A 27,462-nucleotide genomic window follows, 5' to 3' on the forward strand; every position below is an offset into this window, starting at 1 on the left:
ATTCGAAAAGAGTCATGTACCAAAATGTTCATTGCAGCTCTATCTACAATAGCCAGGACATGGAAGCAACCTAAGTGTCCATCAACAGATGAATGGATAAAGAAGATGTGGCACATATATATAATGGAATATTACTCAGTCATAAAAAGAAGTGAAGTTGAGTTATTTCTAGTGAGGCGGATGGACCTAGAGTCTGTCATACAGAATGAAGTAAGTCAGAAAGAGAAAAACAAATACCATATGCTAACACATATATATGGAATCTAAAAAAAAAAAAAAAAAGGTCATGAAGAACCTAGGGGCAAGACGGGAATAAAGACACAGACCTACTAGAGAATGGACTTGAGGATACAGGGAGGGGGAAGGGCAGGCTGGGATGAAGTGAGAGAATGGAATGGACATATCTACACTACCAAACGTAAAATAGATAGCTAGTGGGAAGCGGCCGCATAGCACAGGGAGATCAGCTCGGTGCTTTGTGACCACCTAGAGGGGTGGGATAGGGAGGGTTGCGGGGAGGGAGATGCAAGAGGGAAGAGATATGGGGACATATGTATATGTATAACTGATTCACTTTGCTATAAAGCAGAAACTACAGAAACTAACACACCACTGTAAAGCAATTATACTCCAATAAAGATGTTTAAAAAAAATAAAGGTCATGGAACAATTGTAATTTCATGGATGATTAAGATGTCTTTGTACAGACTCAGCTTACATTGTCATTGCTAGTCTCACACTGTCATGCAAAGTGAGGACTGCTTGCTGTCTCCTTGTGGGTATTTAGCACAGGACTATATGCACAATACGCTCTCAGAAAGCATTAAGCATCACAGTTATTATTTGTAAGAAGTCATGCTAGAGACAGAGGGATGGCTAAGATGAACCCCAGTGACCCATCTCTTACCTCGTACAGATGTCAAGGATCATGGAGCTTTTGGCATCCTGAGGCTTCTTGACTAGAAACACAGAAGACAGAAGGATGGGGGAGGGGGGTTCCTGGGTTCTGATCCAAGAGGGAGGGAGACATTAGAATGGGGGTGGTGGAAGGGTGACAGATAGGGTCTGGACTCCTTTTACCTGGTTCGGGGGCTGGATGTGTGGAAACCCGGAGGTCAAACTTTTTGCAGGTGACTTTGCCTTTGAGTTTGGCGTGGTACACGGTCACCACCTGGCGAGATGGGAGGGGAGACAAGGTGTCAGCCCTCTTGACTTGGGAAGGAGAGGGTGCCTCTGGGGCAGAGGAACCTAGAGAAAGTGGTGGGCCAAGAAGGTGTGGGTTCCCGTTCCTTACCGACAAGGTACCCTGTCCTTTCCCTTGAGCTGTTAATGTGAAATCCTCATTTTCCTTGGTCTGTGGGGAGTGGGGAGAGAGAAGAGAGAGCATTGGGAACCAAGCCTTCCCCTGGCTGTGATGGGCGTCTGCCCTCCCTCCTGCCTCCTGGCAAACTCTGAATGACATGGAGGATGAAAGTGATGAGGGTTTGGCCAGGTGGCTATACCTCTTCTGAGCGCAGGAGGCTAGCAGATTCCCAGAGGATACGATGCCTGATCAGAGAGCTGCGGCTGGGTAGTTGGATGGACACATCCAGGTTCAGTTCCTTGTGATCAGGGACATCCTTCTGGTACTGGGCCAAGGCTTGGAACACCATGAAAGTGGCCTGTTGCCCATGACAGAGAAAGAGGGTGAATCTGGGCGACTGAGAAGGTGGTTAGTATCCACTGAAGGATGAAGAGACTCAGATCAGACTTGGGGCACTGAGGCTGTGACCTAGAACCCACCAGAGAGGGTGAGAATACGACTGGGGGTTGCTGGATACTGGGGACATGTCCTAGAACTCTCTGAGTGAGAGAGGTTCAGACCAGAACTTGGAGACACTGGGAACATGTGTAGAACCCACCAGAAAGTATAGACATAAGACTGAAAGTCTAACCACACTGAGAAGGTGGTCTAGACCCATCCAGAGGAGAGAGTCTAAGACAAGAGTTTAGAGGCGCTGAGAATGTGTCTAGAACCCACTCTTGAAAAAAAGAATAAAATTGGAATCTGGGAACACTAAGCATCTGATCTAGAACCCAGAATTGACACTGAGAATGTGATTGAGAGCCCACTAGAAAGAAAAAGGGTTAAACTGGAATCTGAGGTTGCTGGAGTTTGAGGTTACTGAACCCATGGTCTAGAACCCATTAGGGACTAGAATAACTGAGAACCTGGTCTAAAACTCACAGTAAGATGTGGTAACACTGAGAGCTTGATGTGACTGAGAACATGGCCTAGAGCCCACCAGTGGGAGAGAAAGCCTTGGATAATGGCCTAGAATCATTAAGAACCTGGTCTAGAACCCACCAGTGAGACAGGATAAGATGGGAACGTGGTAGAAATGGGAACATGGTCTAGAACCTACTGGGGGAGAGAGAGGCTCACACCTGAACCTGGGCCCTGAGAACATGATCTAGACACCAGGATGGAAAAGGAGGCTCAGAACACAGCTTGGGGCATCCAGAATGTAGTCTAGAATCCATAGATGGGTTTGCAATTAAAAAAATATATTTCTCAACTTCATCACAATCATCCTGGCTCATGGGACAGAAGCACTGCCTCTCTTGGTCTCAGTGTCTTCTCCAGAAAGCTAATGGGAGGCCATAGGAGGTTGGGATGCTGGTGCCTGGGGGTGTGGGGCTACTTGCCTGCGTGGAGCCGTAACCACCTCCGTAGTATCTCTGCTCATTGAGCCAGCGCACAACAGGAGGCACAGAGTCAAAGTCTTTGAGCATCAGCAGAGCCAAGAGGGCGTAGGATGTGGCTTCCACGTTGTAGAGCTTCTGGTCACGCTCCTCCCAGCGGTTCCTTTCTGCAGGGAGAACCCCCACCCCATAATACTCACTGCTCTGTCCAGCCTGTAAATAGCTCAGAGAAGGCTCAGAAAAAAGACTCATACTAGACCTCTTGGTGTTCAGGTGTCCTGGCCCACATTCAAGGTCCTCAATCTGCTGGCTCCTGCCTCATTCTCTTCCCTCATTAACCTTCACTTCTCCATTTGAATTCTGAACTGCAGCCCCACTGCAGGAGATTCCCTAAACTTGCCATGCTCATTCTTACCTCTGAGCCTTTGCATATTCTGTTCCCTTGACTTGGAGCACCTTTTCTCCATCTACTCCTGGTTAGTTCTTACCCACCCTATACAATTCAGCTTCAATGGCACCCCAAGACTGGGTGAGGTCCTTCTTCCTCCTGTCTCTCAAAGCATCCTGTGCTTCTCCCGTCCCAGCACTATGATGCTCTACAGTAATCTATTAACTCATTTCTTTCTTCAACTGGAGTGTGAGGCCATAATGGCAGGAGCTGTGCTGTATTCACTGTGGTGTCCCAAGTGCCTAAGAAAGTAACAATGGCAGAGACTGTCACTAAGAACAATACCCTCCTCTTCTTGGGTACACAGTTGGACTATATCTCCCAGATGCCTTTGCACGTAGGTATGGCCACATGACTGAGCTCTGGCCAATGGAATGTGCACGGCCATGATGGGGTCCCTTCCATGTCTGGTCCACCTCCCTTGCAGTCTCCCTTGAAGTCTTCCTACTTCCCCTTCAGCTTGAATGGGATGTGTTCTGAGGCCCCAGAGTGGCAGAGCCTGGAAAAGATAGAGGCCTGGATCCCTGCATCACTGTATGGAGGAGAGCTGTTCACCAACAACAAACTTTTGTTGTGTTAAGCCACTTTACTATAGGTTACATTATGTTACTTGAGATATGTTATTATCAGTGAGTGCAAACATGATACAGTGTCATCACTGTGCTGAATTCCCTATGGCATTATCTTATCGGATCTTAATTACCCTTGAGATAATGATAATATTATTAACAATATTAAAGGCAACGATGCTATCAGTGATAGAGCTCTTATGCTAGACCTTTTTCTACTTGCATTATTCATTTAATCTTTACAACCACCCTATGACATAGGTATCATTTTAAGATGAGGAAACTAAAGTCCAGAGAGGCTAAGCAACTTGTACAAGGTCAGACAGTGAGAAAGTGGCAGAGTGGGATTTCAGTTTAGATCTGTCTGATGTCAGAGCCCATGTTCTTAATGACAGCTCAATGCTGTGTCATAGCAAGCGCTCAACATACAACATTCAACATTGTTGAATGAATTGTGCAATGAACCTTCTTGTGTGGCTTACGTTGAGAACTTTTCACACCATAGAGTCATCCATCCCAGCTCAGCTTGGAGCTGTCCATCCCAGTGCAGCTTAGAGCCATGCATCCCAGCTCGAGAGGGCCACCCTCCCACCCCAGCCATGCATCCCTCTTTACCCCTCCAGGCTGCCCCTCACCTGTGGCTGTGTTCAGAAATTTGTTGAGGAGGGCATTCTCCAGCTTGTCCAACATAGCCAGGGCGTAGCCAGCAATGGCCACAGTATATGGTCTTTGCAACTCTATGTAGTGGTCTTCAAGGAAGTCTCCTGCCTTAGTGATGCTGCGCCCCAGGCTCTATGAGAAAGAGGATTGGGTACTCTGGTCAGGTGGGCGTTGCTGCCACAGAGAACTGGTAAGGATCACATAAGCATCACTTCTTGGGCACCAGGTGGTTTCTGTCCTTGGGACCTATCTGTCTTGGATCTGTCTATTTTCGAGGGTTTCCCATTGTGAGCTGCTTTGTTGCTGAGTACCTACTCTGTGCTGGGGTTGGGGGGCTGGGGAGTCTATATACCCTGTGGTGTGCTAGTAAATGTTTAACAACCAGCTCTCCAGTGGAGGCACGGGATTGGGGTGGGGGTGGAGGGGTTGCTAGTTTATAGATTGCCAATTACAGTGGTGTAACTAAAAGTCAAACAACCCACTCTCAAAACCCCAGGGCAAAGCAGATGGAGTGATTACAGATTCTCAGGAGCCTGTCTTTCTAAGCTTCTCTGCTTCAGAACCAAAACTAGAGGAAAAGGGGATAGCAGTGAGCCAATATTTTTAATGCTTTTCCTTTTGGGGCCATGGACACCTTTAAAAATCTCCTGAAAGATCCCTCAGACTAAGGTAATAATCTTGAGGACTCCGCCCCCACTCCCCTTTTAGCTCTGTGTCCTGAGTTTTCTTTAGGAAAGCAGCAAGGATACAGATGTAGGAGTGTTGTGGAAAGCAAGCTGAAGGGGCTTTTGTTGAAATTGGCTACAACTCTGACAATGGTAAAGCAGGCAGAAAGGACCCGATCTTTGATTTCTCTGTGCCTCAGTTTTCTCTTCTGTAAACTGGGGATAATAAGAGTAGCCTACCTCTTGGGCTGTTACAAGGATTACAGGACTTAAACTCGTTACACTCTTAGATGAGTTATCTTAGATACTCTTATGGCTGCTGTGGTGGTTGTTACCACACTGGGAGGACTGGAAATGGCCTGAAAGCAACGCCTCACCTTCCCAGGTGGATGTGTCCTGGGTGGGGGAGAGGAAGAAGGGAGAGAGCGGGGGACACTTACGTTGACCTGTGCCTCGCAAATGTCTTTAGCCTCCTGCAGCGCGATGAGAACAAACGCCGTGAGGGACACGTCTTTCTCCTCGGGATTCTTGAAGCCACCCTAGAGGAGAAGCAGAAAACAAGGATAGGGTCACCAGTGTGTTCCCAGATGCCAACCAACCCCGCTGTAGGATAAGCCGGTCAAGGCAGCGCTGGGTCTCTTCCCAGTTTCTCCCCAGGAGGGTCAAGCTCTTTGGTATTATTCATTCATTCATTCTGCAAATGTTGCTGATGCTGTGGTTGAGATGTTGGATGAAAACCAGACTCCGGCCCCAGCCCTCATGGAACTCCCCATCTGGTAGGGGAGACAGACAGGAACCAACCAGCTCATCAACAAATATATAATTACAGACTGATGAGTGCTGCACAGGAGAAGTGGATGTGGCATTGAGAATGGACATTGGGAGTGTGACTGAGTCATGGAAAAGTGTCCCTGAGGGATGATAGCTGGAACCACAATCTGAACAGTGAGTTGGAGTAAACTCTCAAAGAGCGTAGGGGTCAGCATGCCAGGCAGCAGGAACAGCATGTGCAAAGGCCCTGTGTCTGGACAGAGCAAGGTTCCCAGCAGTACAGATGGAGTGTGGAAAGAAGGAGGTAAGGCTATGAGGCTGGAAGCCTGAAAGGTCAGGCTAAGGCATCAATTCTCCAACTTAAGCACACCTGGTGGGGGTGGTGGGGGGAGGGTGTTAAAACTCAGATTCCTAGGCGTTGCCCCTAAATTTTCTGATTCAGTGCATCTGGAGTCCAACCTGAGAATTTCTGACATTTTGCATTTCTAACAAGTTTTCAGGTAGTGCTGATGCTGCTGGCCTGGGGAGCACACTTTTAGGACCACAGCTCTGAGTTCTGTGTTTAAGAGCAATGGGGAGCCAGGGGAATTTCGTTTTGCACCAGATCCTGCAGGTCTCTGGTTTTTGCAAGGGAGGAAGGACACTTTCAGTTCCCTCATTTCCCTGTTCCCACACACAGTGAATTGGGCAGTGGGTGGATGACGGAATCTTCCTCCAGTGCATCCTGTGATGCTCAGGTGCCCCTCTCTCCCAGCCTGCCCCGAATCTCTGCCTCTTACAATCATTTCTTGGTGTATCACTGGCCCATCCTCCTGGAAGACTCCATCAGGCTTCTGCTTCTCTAGGATCAGCCATTTGACGGCCCCACAGAGGACCTGGGAGTCGATGGCGATGAGGTTGGAGGCCAGTGCCAAGACCTTGACCACGAAGGCTGTCAACCTGGTGGGTGGATACAGAGCGTGAGCCAATTGTCTCTGGGATCCGGAGACTGGCATCCCAGCCAACCAATGAGCAGAGAGAGGCAGGGCCTAGCCTGCTTGGCCCAGGTTCCCTTCCCAAAGCTCAGGGCCCAGCGTTGCGTGCAGGTTACACAGTGGGCTGGTACCTTGACTCTGGGTGGCGACCGGCCTAGACCACCCCAGGCCGGGATCCAGACCCTGCTCAGGGAGGTGCAAGGCTGAGGATGAGCAAGCTGATCATGGAGACTCACCAGGTGCTGGGTGGCCGGCTCAGGAAGGCGGCGTAAGCCGAGTTGGGTTGTCTGTAGGCCAGCTGCTGGGTGTACCCTGCAGGGAGGAGAGAAGTGTCACTAGAGGCTGAGTGGAGGGGGCGGCTGGGGTGGGTAGGCCAGGGAGGGGAGGGGCTTAGAAAGAGGATAAAGATTCTGTGAGGGGCGGGACAGGGGTCCAGAGAGGAAAGGTGGGGCTCTAGGCATGGGGCGGGCGTATGGGAGGGAGGGGAGCTGAAAGCGGAGAGGGACTCAGAGAAGGTGGGAGGATCAGAGAGAAGGGGAAGGAGTTCTCGGAGGAGAGGGGATTCAGAGAAAGGAGGGTTCTCAAAATGGGTTCCCAGGGGCAAGCGGGCCTCAGTGGGGGAGGGAGCTCAGAGAGGGGCTCAGAGAGGGGTGAGGGGGTGCTCTCAGAGGAGGGGCGGGGCCTCGAGATGGGCGGGGTCTCAGGAGTGGAGGGGGCTCAAAGCGGGCAGGGTCCAGGGGTGGAGAGGTTTCATAGGAGCGGGTCTCAGAGAGGCGGGGTCTCAGGGGCAGAGGGGGCTCAGAGGGTCGAGTGGGGCGCACACCCTTCTTGATGAGCTCCAAGGCCTCCTGCCGCTTCTCCGGGCCGAACTTCTCCCACTGCTCTGTGTTGTCCAGGTAGTGCACCGCGATGACCGTGGGCGTCATGCTGATCATGTTCTGCTCCCCACAGCCCGAGGGGGTTTGGATGAGGTGCTTCAGCCGCTCTCCGTTGATGGCATCCTCCGTCATCTGGGCCACTGGGGTCCCTGCAGCCAGGCGTGAGGATGGCACTCAAGTCCGGGGCTGCCCCCAGCATTTCCAGGCTCTGACCAGCCAGGGCCCAAGGGGTCAGGGACAGCTGGGAGCATGTCAGTGATGGAAATGATGCACGGCTGAGTGGCTAGAGGGGGCTCTGCATTTGTGGGCGGTGGGAGTGGGCTTCTGCTTCACAGGGAGACTCCGGTCCCTGGGTCCTCTGGTTACACCAGTGGTAAAATACTTCCAGGAACAACAACCATGAATACTTTTATCATGCTTAATGCTATTTGCTAGGCTCTGTTCTAACACCATACAGTATCTCATTTAATCCTCCCAACAACCCTTAGATATCGATACTATTATTCGCCCCTACCACAGACGAGGAAACCAAGGGTCTCCTCCCAAAACCTTACAGCTGTCAAGTTGCAAGGTGCCTTTCCAGCTCCGTCCTGTCCCTTCTTGCCCCAGTTCTCCATCCGAGGCAATTAAATCCAGAATTTCTGCTCTTGAACTCGACTGCTTCTTTATCAGCAAAAGCTATTTTCTGAACTAAGTACTGCCTGGAGCCTTCTATAAAGGAGATTAAGGAGGGGTTCTAGCTGAAGAGGAGGGGGGAGACACAATGGTTAAATACTCCTGAGATTAGATGGAACTGGGCTCCCTTCTTAGGAGTCATGGCCCCCCAACACCATTCTGGGTCCCCTGGGATTGGGGCCAGGAGCATCTCACCTTGCAGGAGGATCTTGGTCTCTGACTCCGTGTCTGGGACTTGGTCACTGAGATCGGCAGCTTTGATTTCCTCTCGCTGCACCCCCTCTGCCGGGTGAATGGGAGACACCGATGGCACCAGCCCCCTCCCACCCCACCCTGCATCACCACCCAGGCCTCACCCCCTTTGCCTCGCTGACTCACTTTGGCCCAGATGTTCTGGATCCAGTGTGCGAACGGCCACAGTTTTGTTCACTCTCATTCCTTCTGGCTGGACAGTGTTAGGGGTAGGGGGAGTCGCGTGAATAAAAGGGCAGACAGACAGACAGTCAGCAGGGCACTGTTCTTGGGATTCCTGTAGCATAAGGCATGATGGCCTCCACCTGACCTTAGCAGTATGACTGGAAGTCAGTTACTTAACCTGCCTGTGCCTCAGCTTCCTTCCTTATAAGGAGGTAATATAAACATCTATCTCATACCCACTGTTGTGCAAATTAATAATAAAATTATAAATTAATAAAGAAATAACAAGACCTTTAGAAATCTTCCTATGTGCCTAGAAGATTGCTTTCCTGGGGTTAATTCATGTAATCTTCACAACAACCCACTGGAGTGGGTACTGCTATTATCAATGCCATTTTAAAGATGGGGGAACTGGGGTACAGACAGGTGAAGTAACTTGCCCAAGGTCACACAGCGAGTAGAACAGAATTTGGGCTTGAACCTGGTAGTCTGGCTCCAGAGTCTGTTTTTTTTTTTTTTTTTTTTTTTTTTTTTTCCTTTTGCGGTATGCGGGCCTCTCACTGTTGTGGCCTCTCCCGTTGCGGAGCACAGGCTCCGGATGCGCAGGCCCAGCGGCCATGGCTCACGGGCCCAGCCGCTCCGCGGCATATGGGATCCTCCCAGACCGGGGCACGAACCCGTATCCCCTGCATCGGCAGGCGGACTCTCAACCACTGCGCCACCAGGGAGGCCCCAGAGTCTGTTTTTAAACCAAATGCCTCTCAATGGGATAAATAAAATTAAAATAAAAATCTAAAAATAAAACAAATAATATAAAAGTAAAACAAAAATTTTAAATAAATAAATAAGAATAAATAATAAAGAAAAGAGAAGAAGAAAAAATCAATGAAAGAATGTACATAAGTACTAACACAGTGCCTGACACATAAGTGCTCAGTTAAAATAGGGGCTATCTTGATTAGAATCAAAGGTCCAATGTGAGCTGTCATGTGTCTACAGATAAACATTTTTGTCCTATTTATTTATTTATTTGGCTGCACCATGCGGCTTACGAGATCTTAGTTCCCTAACCAGGGATCAAGCCCGGGGCCACAGCAGTGAAAGCGCCGAGTCCCAATCACTGGACTGCCAGGGAATTCCCACCAAGATTTTTAAAGTCAAAAGAAAACTCCTATGCTGAAATGTGTTACAGAATGTCATATTTGATATTAAAATATATTTTAATGAAAAAAATATTATTGATCTTTGTTTGAGTTTTAGGGTGCCCCCTAAAATTGTGTGCCCAAGGAGAATACCTCACTTGCCTCACCCTAATCCCGGCCCTGCTTCCAAACCTCCAGGACTCCTGAATTTCCTAAGGTTGGCCTGGGTCTCTAACCTGGGTTGACAGCACAGGGAGAACAGGAGCCTTTCCTGAAGGACAAGCAGCAGCAGGTACCCCAAGGACTCACCACGACCTTCAGGGTCTTCTTGACACCATCACTGATGAAGCGGTTGTAGACAGCAGCCTTGACCTCCACCTCATGGAGGCCGACTTTCAGGGGCACAATGACATAAGGCACGGGCACCGAGGACTTGGGTGGGATGATTAGAGTCTGCTGGTGGTGCTTCTTGGCAGTTGCCAGGCTACAGAAGGCTGGATTGTAGAGCAATTCCACCCTCACCTGCCGGGGAGAGAGAGTATCACGTCAGAGGAATGTGCCACAGACCCTCTTCTCCAAGCCCCCATCATGCTTCCATTGCACCAGGGGCCCACCTTGAGCTCCTCCGCCTCCCGGTAGTTGTAGAGGACAGCTCGGATCTCCACCTGCTCATTGCGCACAACAGAGTAGGGTAGACGCAGGTCAATGAAGAAATCCTGCATCACCGTGACCTCATAGGGGTCAGCCACACAGATCCCTGCCCGGGTGGAAACAGAACATGAAGTGTCAGGGGTGGGGCGGGGGGTGGGCAAGGTGGACTGGATCCAAGTTCAGGTCCAAGTTCTTGCCCCTACCAATGTCTCAGTGCTTACCTCTGACCACTGGAGCTGTCCCAAGGTCAGCCTGTCTTTGCAGAAGCCCATAGACGAACCATCATTAATGGTGATAACTTACAGATGGTGGTGGTGGCTGGGAGTTGCCATGATTTAATGGTTCCCATTTTCTTTGTAATTTTACTCATAGATAGATGTGTAGGAGGGAAGAAGGCAAGCATAAATGAAGGGTCTATATGTACGATCTCCAAAATGGTAGCCCCAAGTGGTCACTGGGCACTTGAAATGTGGTTAGCTGAGTGAGAACTGGATTCCTACTTTTATTTCCTTTTAATTAACTTAGATTTAAACTTAAAAACCAATGCTCATTGTGAATGTAATAAAAACCACTGAGTTGTACACTTTCAAATGGTGACTTTCATGTTTTGTGCATTTCATCTCAATTTTAGAAAGGATGCTTGATTCAGTGATTGGAAAACTTTTAAAGTTTTTAGTTTAAGTATGTTTAGAACAACTTGGATAGGCCAATCTACCTTTTCAACTGTAAATTTTATGGATCCCAAAATACAGATCAGAGTATTTTCAATGAAAAGCTAGCATCCTAATTTAGATGCACTGTCAGTATAAAATACATGGCAGATTTCAAAGGCTTAGTACAAACAAAAATAAAATACATGATTAAAAATTTTGAGATATTAATAGGTTATTCTTAAATATTAATAGATTTGCTATTGTAACATGATTAGTGTGGTAGTGATTTTGCAAATTTTTACAAAATGTTGAAATAATAATATTTTGGATATATTTGGATTAAATAAAGTGTATTATTAAAATTGATTTAATCTACTCCTTTTTTGTGGGGCTACCAGAAAATTTTAAATGACATACACAGCTTACATTATATTTCTAATGGACAGTGCTGATCTACATTGTAAAAATTAATGAAAGGACACCTCAACTAAGATTGGAGAAGGGAAGGCCTGTAGAGGGAGCTCTGATGCCCTACCACTCACTTCAGTTATCCCAAACAGGAAGATGTTATCCCAAACAGGAAGATGTCAAGAGATCCCAACAGGAAGAAGCTTCAATTACAGACCCCAACTGGAAGAGATGTTTGCACTCCCAAACAGAAAGTGCAATTAACTTACTCCAGCAGGAGGAAGGAAGATTTTCTTCCTGCCCAGCAACAAGCCCAGCCAATGAAAACACTGCAGCTCAGCCAATGAGAAGCTGTCTTACCTGAACTGTTACTTTCCTCCAATGAGGAAATCTTTCTCTTGCTGATGACTTGTTTGCCCTACCCTTCATTCTATAAAAACCTTTCATTTTGTACAACTCCTCTGAGTATCTCTCTGCTTGCCAGATAAGATGCTGCCCAGCTCATGAATTGTTTAACAAACCCAGTTAGATCTTCAAATTTACTCAGTTGAATTTTGTTAACAACATTGAGCAAAACGATGCTTAAAAACAGTGGTTACTTGTGATACAACAGTTACCAGATTAAATGTAAGCAAAGTGTTGATGCAAGTGAAATTTGTGAAAACATTATCACATTAATAATAATGTTACACCAAGAAATCTATTAAGATTGGAGGGAATTCCCTGGCGGTCCAGTGGTTAGGACTCCCTGCTCTCACTGCTAAGGGCCAATCCCTGATTGGACTAGGGTTCAATCGCTGGTTGGGGAACTAAGATTCCATAAGCCACGCAGCACCGCCAAAAAAGAAAAAAAAAAAAGATCTGATAATTTTTCGTATTCTTCAATGCCAGAAAAAATAATAATCAGAGGCTTGAACAAAATCCTTATTTCCCAATCTACAGTCATTTACTCATCACCTTCGGGGGGGTCTGCTACAGTCACTGGTTTAATTTACCATTTCTTACGTACTATTTACATTTTTAAACTCAAATTTAATTTACTACGGTGCATGAGATCCCAGGTTCTTGTGCTATAAACAGGAGGTTACCTCAAGGAAAACAGAATGATTCTGTTAAATACTAGTTAGCTTGTGTTGCCCACAGAAAGCTAGACCACTCTCTCTTTGTTTAAAAAAAGGAGTTAAACAAGAATTAGAGACAAGGTAAAGACATCCTTGCACTAGACTTAGCTTTTCTCCTTGAATGAGATGGAAGGAAGAATGGAAAGAGAACCAAAAAAGGAATGACTTCTGATACACAATTCCTGTCACTTCAAGGCAGTGAAACAATTATTCTGTGTGATACTGTGACAGTGGCTACAAGTCATGATGTATTTATCCAAACCCATAGAATGTACAACACCAAGAGTGAATCCTAATGCCAACTATGGACTTCAGTTCATAATAATGTATCGGTATTGGCCCATCCATTATAACAAACGTACCACACTAATGCAAGATGTTAACAATAGGGGAATCTGGGGGAGAGAGGGGTACATGGCACCTCTCTATACTTTTTGCTCAACTGTTTCTGAAAACCTAGTACATTTAAAAAAATCTCTTAGTTAAAAAGAAATGAGGGACTTCGCTGGTGGTCCAGTGGTTAAGAATCCGCCTTCCAATGCAGGGGGCGTGAGTTCAATCCCTGGTCTGGGAACTAAGATCCCACGTGCCACAGGGCAACTAAGCCCATGACCCACAACTATTGAGCATGCAAGCCACAACTAGAGAGCCCACGTGCTCTGGAGCCAGTACATCACAACTAGAGAGAAGCCCTCACACCAAAACGAAGAGCCCACGCTGCAACTAAGACCCCACGCAGCCAAAAAGTAAATAAATAAATAAATATTAAAAAGAAAAGACATGACTACACCAGAAACTAACACAACACTGTAAATCAACTATACTTCAATTAAAAAAAAGAAAGAAATGACTTCTGATGCCTGCTTTGTGTCATTTAAGGGAGCGTCTATGCATCTCCGAAAGACATTTACCCTTTGCTCCCTAAAGTATGTTCGACTCCAATAATAAAAATAATAGCTCACACTCATTGAACATTTACAATGTGTCAGGTACTATTATCACCATTATAAAATCCCAACACTTTGAATAGGTACTATTTCTATTGTGCCCATTTTATGGATGAGCACAAAGAGGGTGGGTAACTTGACGAAGGCCACACAGCTGCCCAGAGGAAGACCTGGGATTTGAACACAGGCATTTGGGCTTGGGAAGCTCCCTGCTTTTAACCTTACTGACTCTTTAATTCCTAATAGCTCACAAATCTAAAACTTTCAAGTTCTATTGGTTATCATGCTACAGTCTTCATTCTGAAGTTTGGATTCCTGAAAGTTTCATTCACTTGTGATCCTGGGCAAGTCACCTTCTTTCCCTGGCTTCAGTGTTCTCATTTGTAGGAGAATCATAGTACCAACCTTATAGGGTAGTTGTGAGCATTAAATGAGATAATATGTAGAGAGTTAATGATGTTGAAAAGATATCACAGGCAAGATCTAAAAACCACAGGGATTCTGCCCCCCCAGGGACATTTAGTAATATCTGGGGACATTTTGGATGTCACAACTAGGGAGATGGGATGCTACTGGAATCTAGCAGGTAGAAGCCATGAAGATACCCAACATCTTATATTGCACAGTCCCCTGCCACAAAGAATGACCCAGCCCAGAATGACATCAGTGATGAGATTGAGAAATGCTGGGGCAGGGAAGAACTCTTCCAACATTCATGTCCATACAAATCTCCTGGGGATCATGTAATAAAATGCACATTCTGACTGAGCAGGTCAGGAGTGACTAAGATTCTGAATGTCTAACAAACTCCCTGGTAAACCTGCTTTACCAGATTGCAACTGGTCCAGGGAATAGGCTTTGAGGGGCAAGGATCTAACTGTGGTTTTCAACTTTTTTTTTTTCGAGGTGCAGGAACCTTTTTTTAGGTAAAGGGAACCTCACACAGAATCTCGATATATGGAAATGTACAACAGGCAAATATGAAGATGCTCTGATTTGAAACAGGGATGGGGGCCCCAAACTAGAACGGTGCTGAGTGGTTTTGGAGTCTCAGGCAGAAGGAAAACTATGTGCTCTGCGTATATGATTTCATCTGCCATCATCACTTGTTCAAGAGAAATTAGCAGAAAATTGCAATTCCTTCCATTAGAAGAAAGATAGGCAAAGAAGTAGATTTTGAAAATCTTGAAGCCAGGAAAGTAAAATGATAATAAAGTATAACTTATGATGAATTACAACTAAACAAACTTATACTAGAGTATATTAAATTCTGAGTTTGGTATAAATAAAATACACTTAATGTTGTGAGTTTTAATACACCTATTTTAAAAATGTTTTAGTGTTTTCAATAGTTTTTCAACTACTTTAAGGCTCTGGAAAAAAATTAACCTTTAAAATATACATAAAACATGCATATGGGACACATCTTTCCTTTTACCTCAAACTCCATTATGGCTCGGCACGGTGCTGGTTTATATTTAAAATTTGGATATTTTGTACAACATGGTTTTTTTTGCATTCATTTTGATTTTTTTCCAAGAAAACTATTGCATGAAAATATGATTTATCTTGATGACTGAGTTTTTTGGCACCCACTTAATTTTGCATTCAAAGTCAGTGCCTCACTCTTCTTGCCCCATTCTCAGACCTGTTATAAGTCATCCATATTTGGCTAGGGTGTGTCAGGGTCTCACACCCAGCCCTTGGTGGTGGTGGGTCGGTAGGGCAGGGGGGGTACACATACACCTTTTTTGGTCGTGTTTCACAATCTAACCACCAATGTTTCAATCACTCATTTCATCCCGCTTCCTCTTTTATTTTTTCTTTGTCGACTTTTTTTTTTTTTTTTTTTTGGTGGTACGCGGGCCTCTCACTGTTGTGGCCTCTTCCATTGCGGAGCACAGACTCCGGACGCGCAGGCTCAACGGCCATGGCTCACGGGCCCGGCCGCTGCGCGGCATGTGGGATCTTCCCGGACTGGGACACGAACCCGCGTTCCCTGCATCGGCAGGCGGACTCTCAACCACTGCGTCACTAGGGAAGCCCTATTTTTTCTTAATTGCTTTACCCAATATCATGGCAACATCACCCCTGCAAAGTTTTTGTTGCTGTAAATCATTCTGTATGATACTATGATGGTGGATACATGTCATTATACATTTGTCCAAACCCATAGAACGTACAACACCAAGAGTGAACCCTGACCTCCGCTAAGAACTTGCAGTGATCATGATGTACCCATGCATCCTTCGATTGTTACAAATGCACCATGCTGGTGGGGGATGTTGATGGTGAGGGAGACTGTGTCTGTGGTGGGGAAAGGGGTATATGGGAAATCTCTGCACCATCCTCTCAATTTTGCTCTGAACTAAAGCTGCACTAAAACTAAAATCTATTTACAAAAAGCACAATGTCACTCACATTCTACACTCTAATGCCTCTCCAGGAGCCAGGGGAAAGTGTCAGCCACCAGGAAACAAAGGATCTGTCAGGATTGAATGAGAAAATGCCCGGGGGGGTCTGGGGTCCTGGCCTCCTGAGGACCAGGCCACCATCCTCTCTCACCTTTCTTGTCTGACAAGCTCACAGCCAGAATCTCCCAAGTGGTGATGGAGTCTTTCAAAAACACGTTCATGAGCTTCGTGGAGATCCTGGATCGGGGAGGGGAGCCATTAGAAGATACCTAGCAGGGTGGAGGGGGAGAGCTGGTAGGGAGGGGCCCCAAGGGACAGGGTTGGAGGGGGGCTGGCGGGTGGGCATGTGTAGGTAGCCCCAACTCTTCTAGGCTAGGTTGTGTGATTCCACAATGATTCCAGAAAAGAGGGGGCATTGAGGTGCATACAAACTCAATGTCCAGTCTGGGGTGATGATAGGGGCTGGTCTGGGGTGGGTTGAAGTGGGAGCATCCCAGCCTTACCCATTTTTGTCTGCGACTTTAAGGTCCTCAACAATGGTCCACAGCCAGCTCTCTGGGAACTGGCTTCGGGAAATGATGTCCTCCTCTGGGATTATTTCATCATCCAGGTCACCTGTGGGGGGTGGGAGTTAAAACAGACTCACTTTCCCCACTGTCCCCTTTTAGATATTTATCTCTATAATACCCTGGAGGGGTTCCTAGCAGTGACACACCCAGGGTCACGTGATCACTTCCGGGGACCCTAGGCACATTTGTCTCTGGGGGCTCCTTTCTCCATAAAAAAAATTAAAAATCATATTTTACAATTCTGTTGGTAGAAAGGTGAAAATAAGCCAGACTGAACTGGATTGATTTTTTTTTCCCGTCTTTGATTTTCAAAGGAATGAAAACATTTGCATGAATGAGCCTCTAAAAGCATCATTGGCCCCCAAGCACCATGCCTGCTGTGTCTGATGGTTAAGTCCATCCTGAAAGCAATGGGGTGAGTTGAGAGATTCCCCAGACTTGATGGAGATTGCTGAAGAGATGGTGGCCTTTAAAAGCCAACTTGACCCCGTCTGCACATAAACGAAGCTGGGCTGGAATAGAGTTCAACCCTGGCTGGGCTTTCCTCAAAAAATGATGAAGAGATTTTAATTTGGCTCTGGGTCTGCCTAACGACAAAGTAGGTGGAATTCCATAGATGCCCAAATCCACCCATACTCTGGAATAATGCATCAAAGTGCCCTTGGGGTACTAACTTTTAATCAACCCTCTGTCTCACCCCAATTGGCTAAAGAAATGAAACAATGCTGGAAAAAAAAAAAAAAAAACACCCGTGTGTGTAAATTATACCCCAGTAAATCAGAAGTTTTGTCCAAATTTCCTCTTTGCAAAAGAAAAGTCTTGGGTCACTGGAGCAGAGAGCACCATGTCTAGTTATTGCAATTTGCAAAGAGACTGAAGGTAGAAGTCTTCGTTCATGTGTGTTGGGAATCTTTGTGTCTTTGGAGGGGGGGAGGGTTGGAGGAGTTGATAGCTTTCCAGATAAAGGAATTTAGACCTATTTGACCACTTTGGCAATGGCGGCCATTGAGAGGTGCCTGCAAATATTCAGTTTTGACAAAGCCCATCCTGGCAGAAAAGTCCTTCTCTTAATTAAGACATATTAAAAGATGTTAAAAAAAGGAGGGATCAGTTCACACCGGGGTCCTCTGCCTCTCAGCAGATGGCAGTGGGGACTCTTGTTAGTTCTGTAAATGCCACTTTGTGGTGGAGACCATTCTGGTTTTGCTTGAAATGGGCTTCTAAGAGAATTTTCTCTTGGCTTTGCTTAAGACTGACTTGGCCTGAGATGTAAAGTTTCAAGTGTGTACATCCAGAGCTGAATGAATGAATGAATGAATGAACATTGATTAGGCATAAGTTAGGCACCTCTCTTTGTAAGGCAACATGAATTAGTTTTCTTTGGTAAAGGCAAGGCTAGAACCCATCTTAGTCTTCCCATTGGCAACTAGTGTGACCAGCCCTCTCATCTAGAACGTGCCCTCAGACCATGGATGTCCTGGGCACTGCTAAGGTCAAATTTCAGAGTGACAGGGCCAGGGCCAGGATGATCCTCCCAGGCAAGGGAAGAAGGACCTAGTCCCCCACTGGACTGGGTCCTTCTTCCCTCAGACCTGAATCACCTAGCTCCTCATCTGAAGGCTTCTTTCTTCCTCAGACAGGCGCCTCCTCTCTCCTCGGACAAGCACCTCCCGCCTTGGACAGGCACCTCCCCCCTTGGACAGGCACCTCCTCCTCCCTTGGACAGGCACCTCCTCCCCCCTTGAACAGGCACCATCCCCCTTGGATAGGCACCTCCCCACCTTGGACAGGCACCTCCCGCCTTGGACAGGCACCTCCCCTCCCTTGGACAGGGGCCTCCTCCCTGCCACCGGACTCACTCCGGGCCAGCTCCAGGGTCCCGTCGCGGCTGTGCTGCAGCCGCAGCTGGGCGATGTATTCGCAGCAGTCCAGGAAGGCCTTCACGCATGCGTCGCCTTGCAGGATGAACTGGGCCCGGCGCTGGCACGGGAACTTCATGGGGTTGTCCCGCATGCCGTCCTCACAGCACTTGCGCAGCTCCTTGCTGTACTGTCCGGCTGTGGGAGCACAGATCCCCCACCCCGCGCGCCCTCAGCCTGGGCCTCGAAGCAGGAGGCACTCAGGACAGACCCCAGGGAGAACTTCCTCACGGCTAGGCCCCCTCCCTCTCCGTCTGGGATCCCGTAGGGGCTGGATCTCGGGTGGGAAGCGGTGGGCGAGCGCTGACGGAAGGCTCCCACCTTTATCCATCCTCTTTTCCATGAGCTGCACCGAGCGGCGTCGGCGGGCGGCTGGTTTTGGGCACTGAGGATCTAAAGGCAGGTGGACCGGGAACCAGAGGGATTAGGCATCTACCGTGTGTCCTTGGTTTCCTCCCCACAGTAGTCCCCCTTGAGGTCGGGGTGTTATTGCTCCCATTTGACAAATGTAGAAACTGAGGCTCCGAAAGAAGTAATATGCTAGATGGTGGTGGAGGCGGGACTTCAATACCCCCACCCCCATCCCAGAGAGCTGCCCTTAACCTGTTCTCAGTATCTGGGAGGTGGAGGCCCTGCCCCTCCCTAGCCCTGCTGCTGGCTGCATCCTCACCTGCCCTCTGGGCGGTCTGTGGGCTTTTGCTGGTCTTGAGGGCCAGCCCTGCATCCGTGAAGACGCCGGCATAGTCACTTCCACTGCCTGGAGTGCAGCCAATGTCTGCCTTCTCCACTATGTCCCAGATCTGCAGTGGGGAGTGGAGGCCGAGAGTGTGGCGAGATCGGGTCAGCCGTGCCTCCACCGATTGGCCAACACGTCCATCCAACCCCACACCATCCATCCTCATCCTGGTCCCCAGGCTGGCCAGCCATGGTGGACCATCTGGAGTTAGACCTGGAGCTGTGTCCATCCCCGGGATCATCCCCAGCTTGGACCCTTGTCCATCCACATTCTCATCGTCAACTTGACTTCAACCCATCCCTGTATCTGCATCCATTCGGACCTCTACACTTAACCCACACTCAAACCCATTTGTTCCCCTCAGCACCATTCCCGCCTCAACCCAACGCCATCTCTAAACCAACCTCAGTGACGCAGGGGCATACCTTACTCTGGGTCAATTTGTTCTTCTTATTCAGCACAAACACGCCCTTGTCCACAGCCACCAGCCCCACTCGGGACCCCTGGTCAGCCTCGATCTTCAGGGTTATCTGTTGCCCAGGCCGATGGTGCTTCTCTTCCTTCCCGCCATTTTTCACCACCAGCTATGGTCAGGGGTGGGGTAGAGGGGGATGATTGGAGGGGAGGGAGGGAGAAGTCAGCCCTGCAAGGCCCTGGTCTCTGGAAGCCAAAGACAAAGGAGGTCCTGGGCTGGACTGAAAGGAGAGAGCGAGGAAGGGAGGCAGGCAGACCGGCATCAGGTAGAAAGTCAAGAAAAGAGAGAAAACCAGGAGCAAAAGAGATACTGAGGGCTTCCCTGGTGGCGCAGTGGTTAAGAGTCCGCCTGCCGATGCAGGGGACACGGGTTTGAGCCCTGGTCTGGGAAGATCCCACATGCCGCAGAGCAACTAAGCCCGTGTGCCACAACTTCTGAGCCCATGTGCCACAACTACTGAAGCCCACGCGCCTAAAGCCCATGCTCTGCAACAAGAGAAGCCACCACAATGAGAAGCCCGTGCACCACAGTGAAGAGTAGCCCCTGCTCTCAAGTAGAGAAAAGCCCGAGCGCAGCAACGAAGACCCAACACAGCCAAAATAAATAAATAAATAAATAATAAAATAAATAAATAATAAAATAAATTTTAAAAATTTAAAAAGGAGTTGGAGAGAGACAGAGCCAGAGGGCCCAAGATGGGGAAAGTGACAGCCAGGTGGAGAGTCCCCAGATGGGCACAGAGAGATGCCACAAAGCTTACCGTGCCCACACATGAGTCCTTGACATCCACCCACACGGAGTCGGCCACCACCTCCCTCTGGTTGTTGCTGGTGATCAGCGTGTAATAGGCCACCAGGCGGAAGGAAGGGATGAAGTCCGCTGTGATGGTTATGGGCAACACCACTAGGTCCTGGCCGGGCTCTCGCACCTGCCGCCCCACCTTCAACAGCTTCCCCTTGTTCATGACCTGGGGAGAACAGGTTGGTATAAGTATCGGAAAGGTAAGAGGGAGGATGGCGGGGGGAGCCAGGATGGCGGAGGGCTCCCGGGGGTGCTGGGTGTTCTAGGAAGCCACAGACCAAGTAAGTGTAGTAGCGGATCTTGGCTTGGTGGCTGGGGTCCGTGCGCAGGTGGAAGTTGACATTGAGAGTCTCCCCAGGCTTGAGCTCCACTCGGGGCACAGAGAGGTGCAGGTAGTTGTTGGAGTTGCCCTGGGTGTTGTAGGGTAGGGCCTGCATGGTCCTGGTCGCCTGTCGCGCCTCTGGGATATTCTCCTTCTGTGTGCGTACCTGGGCAAGGAAAGATGGATGCATGCTGGCCCCCAGAGATGTCCACACCCATATCCCTGGGACCAGGGAATATGGTATTTTATGTGGCAAGAGAGACTCTGCAGATGAGATTAGGTTAAGGATCTTGAGGAAATGGGGAAGAGATGGGATTATCCAGGTGGGTGCAATGCCATTGCAAGGATCCTTATAAGACGTCTAGGCAGAAGGTAGGACCCTGCTGTGCAGATGAGAACTCATCTATGCATGAAAACTACCATATATATATAGGATGGATAAACACCAAGGTCCTACTGTATAGCACAGGGAACTATATACAATATCCTGTGATAAACCATAATGGAAAAGAATATGAAAAAGAAGGTATATACATATATATATATAGTTATATATATATATATATTCAGTCATATATATATATAACTGAATCACTTTGCTGTACAGCAGAAATTAACACAACATTGTAAATCAACTATGCTTCAATAAAATAAAGTGAAAAAAGAGCCCTTCTATGTAAATGAAAACATCTCTCTGTGGATGGCACATCCCTTTATGCAAATGAAAGGACCCCCTGTATGCCCAGGACAGGATCCCTTTGTGCAAATGTCAGGACCCCGCTCTACAAAATCAAGCCCCCTGTCTCCTGGTGTGGGGTCGCGAGTCTGGCCTGGACTCACAGTGATGGTCAGGGGCTGCCGGTTGTTGAGTGTGTTGATGGTCAGCTTGGCCACACCGTCGTCCTGGGTCAAGGACTGCACGTTGGTGCCCTGGGTCACCACCGGGATGTGGCGGGCAGGGGAGCCGTCGGGGTTCGTCACGAACACCTGTGGGTGCAGGCCAGGTGGAGGGGGTTCAGGCAGACCTAGAGGCATGGTCATGCTCAGGAGCAGTGGAGGCGGGTTGCAGCCCCGCCCTGCGTCTCACCATGAGGTCGAAGGGCATGGCGGGTTTGAAGAACTTGGGGGTCTTGGTGAAGTGGATCTGGTAGGGGGAGGTCACGATGGGGATCCCGGTACGCTCTGCCTCCACCATGTCGCTGCCTGAGGGGGACCAATCGTGAGGGTGGGCTCCTGGGCCACCCCTCAGGACCAGGCCTCCCCCCTCAGATTGGACTCTGCCTTCATACTGGGCCTCTTTCCTCGGACTGCATCTCCCCCATAAACCGGATCCCACCTTCATTCTGAACATCCACCCTCAGACCGAGCCTCCGCTCCCAGACTGGGTCTTGCGCCGCAGACTGGGTCATCCCTATCAGACTGGACCCCGCCTTCCTTCTGGGCCTCCCGTCTCAGACTGGACCGTACGGTGGTGCTGGGCCCCTGCCCTCAGCCTGGCCTCACCTGAGTGCAGGATGACGGTGACGGACACATATAAGGACTTGCCCACTAGGGCATCGGCTTGGGAGGGCTGTACTCCGTTCAGCAAGACCTGTCGTTGCAGTGTGGCCTCCCCAGTACCGTCAGTGATCTGGGGGAGACAGTGAAGGCTCAGCGGAGGCGGGGGGTGGAGGGGGGCTCAGGTGCGGGAGGGGCGCTGATGGGGACAGGAAGGATGCTCAGAGTGCAGGAGACTTAGAGGGGGCCTCTGTTAGGTACCGGAACACGGGTGAGGGAGTGGGCCAATGAAATCCTCCGGTCATCGTCCTGGACTCCAAAGATGACGAAAGCTGTTCCATCCACATTCTCCCCGTACAAGAACCTGTGAGGCGGGGAGAGTCTCAGATTCTCCCCTCCTTAAAAAAGATGAGTCTTCCTCCAAACTTCTGTTGGCTGTGGCTGAGCCCCTCCCCCTAGCTGGTCCCTCCCCTGTCCCTCACCTGGCAATGATGTTGACCTTCAGGCCATTTGGGTCATCGATGTAGTAGAATTTCTCTTCAGGCTCCACTTGGACCTCAAAACTGGGCAGCACTGGGGGAACAGATCGTGGTGGGGAGTGAACCAGCATTGAGTCCAGAATTATGTGCTCCCCCATCCTTCCCCACGCTCCCACCCACGGCTCTCTGCTCCCCTTACCGTATTCTTTCACCTCAAACTCAGCAGAGAAGACCTGCTGCGGAGAATCTTCGTAGTGGGCTTTGATCTTCCACTGCCCCATGCTGTGGCAAAAGCAGGCTAGTGATCTGACCAGACCTAGCAGACCCCCACTCCCTCTCCTGGGGTAGGGGAGCCCTGAACCCCCTCCTGGAGGGCCTGACATACTTGACCAGCTCTGGGATGTTCCAAGACAAGGCCAAGATGCCAAACTGGTTGTGAGAAGACAGGGAGTCCCGCTTGATGGGAATGCCATCAGGGGTCTGTGGGGAGACAGGGAGAGAAATGGCTCTTCAGAGACCAGGCTTAGCCCTTTGGCTCTCCCCTCCTTCTCTCTGTCTGGACACTCTGTGTCATGTCTACAGGGGCAGTGGTTAAGAACATGCACCTGAGCCAGTCAGCCTGGGTTCAAATCCCCACTGTGCCACTTACAAGCTGTGTGACGTGGGCAAGTTACTTAACCTCTCTGTGCTCAGTGTGCACATCTAGAAAACGGAGATAATTATAGCTCCTATGTCACTGGTTTGGGACATGTTAATATAAGCAAGAGCTCATGGTGATCAGTGTCTCTCTGAAGACTAATAAAAACTAGCATTTATCACCTACTTTTGTGCAGGACCCTGCACTAAGCACTTGATTTGTATAAATCACACATAATTGCCCACATTCGCCTTTTTTGACCTAAAGCATAGCAATGTCGCGTGGCTTGATCTAATACACATATGATTTCATTCGTTGCCGACAGTTAAACAACAAGAGACATCACATAGAAATCTGGTATTTTGGCTTCTCTTGGAAATTGGGGTAATTGTGGATAACGTGCTCCTGTTGGCACAAGGTGACATTTCATGGGAGCCGGGCAGCTCTGTGCCTTTAGAGGAGATGTGTGTTGTGTTCTCCGTTCCCCGCAGATCCCACAATCCCTAAAGCCAGCTCACAGCCTTCAGAACCTGGTCCCTGTTAGGTTTGTGTGATCTCAGTACAAACTCATGAAGATCCCGTAAGGAGCACATGCTCCATTCCTTCCCTTCCTTCTCTCTCCCTTCCTCCTACACTTGTTTTTCCCTGCCCATCGCTCCCTTCTTCTTTCTCCCCTCTCCTTCCCTCTCTCCCTTCTTCCAGTAAGTTTTTATTTACCCTACTACATGCCAAGCAGTGGTGTCAACAGATAATCCCTTTCCGTTTGGAATTTAGGTTCAGTGGATGTTGGGGGAGGTGCAAGTAACAAATGAATAAATCCAATTTAGAAGATGCTAAAGGGAGATGGCCCGGAAGGAAAATAAGAGTGGAGGAAGGGAAAATGAGAGTGGAGTGCATGTGTGTGTGTGGGGGGTGGGGGGCGGTGGAGAGAGGGGGTGTTGCAATTTTATGGGGCGCTCAGAGAGGTCTCACTGTAAAACTGGGACACTGGTGATATTTGAGCAAAGACTTGAAGGAGGTGATGGAGCAAGCTGTGTGGAAATTTGGAGGAAGAGGGATTTTTGGGTAGGGGGCATAGCCTGTGCAAAGGTCCTAGGGCAGACTGTGCCTGGGTTGTTGGAGGAACAGTGAGGAGGCCGGTGTGGCTGGAGCGGAGTGAGCGAGGGGGAGACAGGGAGGAGGTGAGGGCAGGGAGGGGACGGGGTAGGTAGGGCCAGGCCTAGTGGGCAGCGGGGAGGACTTGGGCTTTTACCCCGAGGGAGGTGGGAGCCCTGGAGCGCTGCGGGCAGAGGCGGGGTGCTCACAAGCGCCCTCTGGCTGCACTAGCTAGAACAGACTACATAGAATTAGCGTCTGTCATTATCCCAATCTTCAGATGAGGAAACGGAGACTTGGAAAGGTAAAGTGACCTGCCCAGAGTCAAACAGTAACCAGCGGTTTATCGGGACCCAGAATCCACGGGCGCAAGCATCTCTCCACGTAGTCTCCCTGGGTCCCCGCCCCCTCTCCCCATCTGTGTGCCTCTACATATTTCTTTGCCTTTAGGTCTCTGCTGCTGGGCCTTTGCCTGTGTCTTCTTTCTCTGCCTCTATCTCTTTGTCTCTCCCCGAGTCTCTGCCCCGGGTAGGTCTGGGGTCCCGGTTGGCTGGTACCTCAATGCTGACGATAACTGTCTGGCCCACGGGCAGCAGCTTGTGGTCAACGGTAAAGATCCGATAGAGGACTGAGACGAGGTGGGAGAGAAAGGGAGAGCTGGGTGAGGCCCTGCCCCTCCCCCCAGCCCTGCCCCCGGCCCTCTCCAGCCACCCCCAGACCCTTACCCGTGGAGCCTGGGGTGTAGATGGTCTTGTCCGTCTGGATGAAGAGGTACCCGCTCTGAAGGCTGATCAGCACCACCTGCTCCACCATCTCGTTCCCGAAGGCCGCCTGGACAGTCACGAATTTGTGCCCCGTTTCTGATTTTAACTCCTTGCTGGCCGGGATCTGGGCATGAACCAGGGGGTTATTAGGCGTCTGCTCTAGGGCCCCTTGCCTTTGGCTGGATCCACACCTGCCCCTCTTCACAACAGAGCCTGCCCATCACTCCTGGTCTCCCTTGTTTGCCCAGGTTTGGGGAAAAAAAGGGTACTTGGAGAGAGGGCAAGGGCAAGAGAGGGGGTGGGAGTCAGAGGGAAGGATGGGAAGGGGGAATCAGACAGGGGGCTCAGAGGAGGGAGAGCTCAGAACGGGAAGGGGACTCCGAAAGAGGAGGAGACCCAGAGAGGGGAGGGGCTCTGAAGGGAGAGAGGGCTTAGAGGGGGAGGGGCTTGGAGGGGAGGGGCTCAGAAATGGGGGTGGGGGGCTCAGAGATGGTCCGGCTTGGAAGGGGGTGGAGTTGAGAGAGATAAGGGGGCTATGTATAGCACAGGGAACTCTGCTCAATATTATGTAACAACCTAAATGGGAAAAGAATTTGAAAAAGAATATATACATGTATATGTATAATTGAATCACTTCGCTGTACACCTGAAATTATCACAACATTGTTAATCAACTATATTCCAATATAAAATAAAAAGTTAAAAAAAAAAGGTAGAGGCATCTCAGAGAAAGCACTGGAAGAAGCAGTGGGAGGGACTCAGCAAAGGGAGGGACTCAAAAGGGGCGGAGATTCAGAGAGGGGAGGGGTTCAGAATGGAGCGGAGACTCAGACAGAAGGGGCCCGGCTCAGATAGAGTGGGTGGGGCCCAGAGAGGGAGGAGGGGCTCAGCAGCGGGAGCACTCAAAGAGGGGGTGGGGTGTCAGCGGGGCTGGGCTCCCGTGCGTGCCCACCTTTATGGTGACGGTGCTCAGGTAGCCATTGGCACTGTTCAGCTCGGTGTTTTCGCTGGACAGCACTTGTCTCTTGAACGGGAAGTCGTGGACGGTGACTGCAACTGGTATATTCCCTTGCCCTTCGTGGGCCTCCAGCACCACCATCTCCTCGCTCTCCAGACGCAAGACGTTGGGGGTGATCATGGAATACCTGCCGGAGGGGAGCACAGGGCATGGAGCTGTCATGCCTGGAGCCCGAGATACCAGCCCTATCCGGGTCAGCGCTCTGCCCCAGCCCCGGGGTCCCACAGGGGATCTGGTGACCGGCAGACAGCTCAAGGGCTTCAAATCCCATCAACTCCTGAACCTCCAAATAAAAACCACCAACTCTGGGAGCCCTAACCCCTAAATCTTTAAACACCCCAAGTCTCTAAACACCCAACCCTGGAACACCCTAAACTTCTCCCTAAACCTCTAGCACCCCAGACCTATAAATACAACCAACTCCACCTTCTCATTCACATACACCCATACGAAATCTCTAAACCCTTAAATCCTGAAACTACAAACTCCCAGATCCTATGAAGTCCAAACTGCCCGTCCACAGAATCACCCAACACCGCGCATGCGCCCTAAACTTGCAGGGACCTGTACCCACAAATGCCCACTCCCATCTCAGAAGCAGCCTTGTTTGGGGTCGGGCTGTGACTACTCACATGGGGTCCCCCAGGGCTAGGGGGAGACTGGCCAGCAGCAGCAGCAGACTGGGGCCCGAAGTAGGATGCATGGTGCCAGGACAGTGAAGGGACAGAGGGACGGAGGGACAGAGAGACAGAGGCGGGGAGGGAGGAGTGAGCAGAGCTTGCTGGAGGCTGCCTTTTATTTAGCTCCCGCCTTTCTCCCTCCTCAGCCCAGCCCTCCACTCCCCATGGGCTCCCCCCTCCCTGGTACTGCCCCAGATTACTCAATACTATTTCCTAAGTTTTTCAGTCTGCGGGGCAGCATGAGCTTGGGGTAAGTAACCTGAGGGCATGCCCTCCTGCAACAGGAACACAACAGCCTTAGGCTCCCTCAGGGTCAAGGCCAGCTGGTGAACAGGGATCTTTCCCTGTCACACCCACTTGGTAGTAGAGGAAAATTGAGGACAGAGGCCAGA

General features: G+C 49.5%; 1 protein-coding gene across 1 annotated transcript in view; it reads right to left on the reverse strand.

Moving 5' to 3' along the window:
- C3 (complement C3) overlaps window positions 1-27,155 on the reverse strand; it is a 32,421-nt gene extending 5,266 nt beyond the window's left edge. Inside the window, exons 1-33 of the mRNA XM_082620548.1 lie at window positions 27,023-27,155; window positions 26,325-26,517; window positions 25,334-25,496; window positions 25,166-25,236; window positions 23,262-23,356; window positions 23,076-23,158; window positions 22,880-22,970; window positions 22,659-22,761; window positions 22,404-22,530; window positions 21,988-22,103; window positions 21,741-21,887; window positions 20,857-21,066; window positions 20,538-20,744; window positions 19,728-19,886; window positions 19,237-19,366; window positions 18,888-18,959; window positions 18,507-18,704; window positions 16,582-16,693; window positions 16,230-16,315; window positions 10,499-10,641; window positions 10,194-10,406; window positions 8,704-8,770; window positions 8,521-8,607; window positions 7,596-7,799; window positions 7,009-7,084; window positions 6,578-6,737; window positions 5,468-5,566; window positions 4,338-4,494; window positions 2,689-2,852; window positions 1,503-1,661; window positions 1,295-1,354; window positions 1,081-1,171; window positions 908-959 (exon numbers count right to left, since the gene is read on the reverse strand). Of these exons, the coding sequence (XP_082476674.1) occupies window positions 908-959; window positions 1,081-1,171; window positions 1,295-1,354; window positions 1,503-1,661; window positions 2,689-2,852; window positions 4,338-4,494; window positions 5,468-5,566; window positions 6,578-6,737; window positions 7,009-7,084; window positions 7,596-7,799; window positions 8,521-8,607; window positions 8,704-8,770; window positions 10,194-10,406; window positions 10,499-10,641; window positions 16,230-16,315; window positions 16,582-16,693; window positions 18,507-18,704; window positions 18,888-18,959; window positions 19,237-19,366; window positions 19,728-19,886; window positions 20,538-20,744; window positions 20,857-21,066; window positions 21,741-21,887; window positions 21,988-22,103; window positions 22,404-22,530; window positions 22,659-22,761; window positions 22,880-22,970; window positions 23,076-23,158; window positions 23,262-23,356; window positions 25,166-25,236; window positions 25,334-25,496; window positions 26,325-26,517; window positions 27,023-27,093 (4,166 nt within the window). The 5' untranslated portion in view covers window positions 27,094-27,155. The remainder of the gene's footprint in view (window positions 1-907; window positions 960-1,080; window positions 1,172-1,294; window positions 1,355-1,502; window positions 1,662-2,688; window positions 2,853-4,337; window positions 4,495-5,467; window positions 5,567-6,577; window positions 6,738-7,008; window positions 7,085-7,595; window positions 7,800-8,520; window positions 8,608-8,703; window positions 8,771-10,193; window positions 10,407-10,498; window positions 10,642-16,229; window positions 16,316-16,581; window positions 16,694-18,506; window positions 18,705-18,887; window positions 18,960-19,236; window positions 19,367-19,727; window positions 19,887-20,537; window positions 20,745-20,856; window positions 21,067-21,740; window positions 21,888-21,987; window positions 22,104-22,403; window positions 22,531-22,658; window positions 22,762-22,879; window positions 22,971-23,075; window positions 23,159-23,261; window positions 23,357-25,165; window positions 25,237-25,333; window positions 25,497-26,324; window positions 26,518-27,022) is intronic.
- Window positions 27,156-27,462: the final 307 nt, after the last annotated feature.

The sequence above is a fragment of the Mesoplodon mirus genome, assembly GCF_964341445.2.
Source record: "Mesoplodon mirus genome assembly, chromosome: 5".
Classification (NCBI taxonomy): Eukaryota; Metazoa; Chordata; class Mammalia; order Artiodactyla; family Ziphiidae; genus Mesoplodon; species Mesoplodon mirus.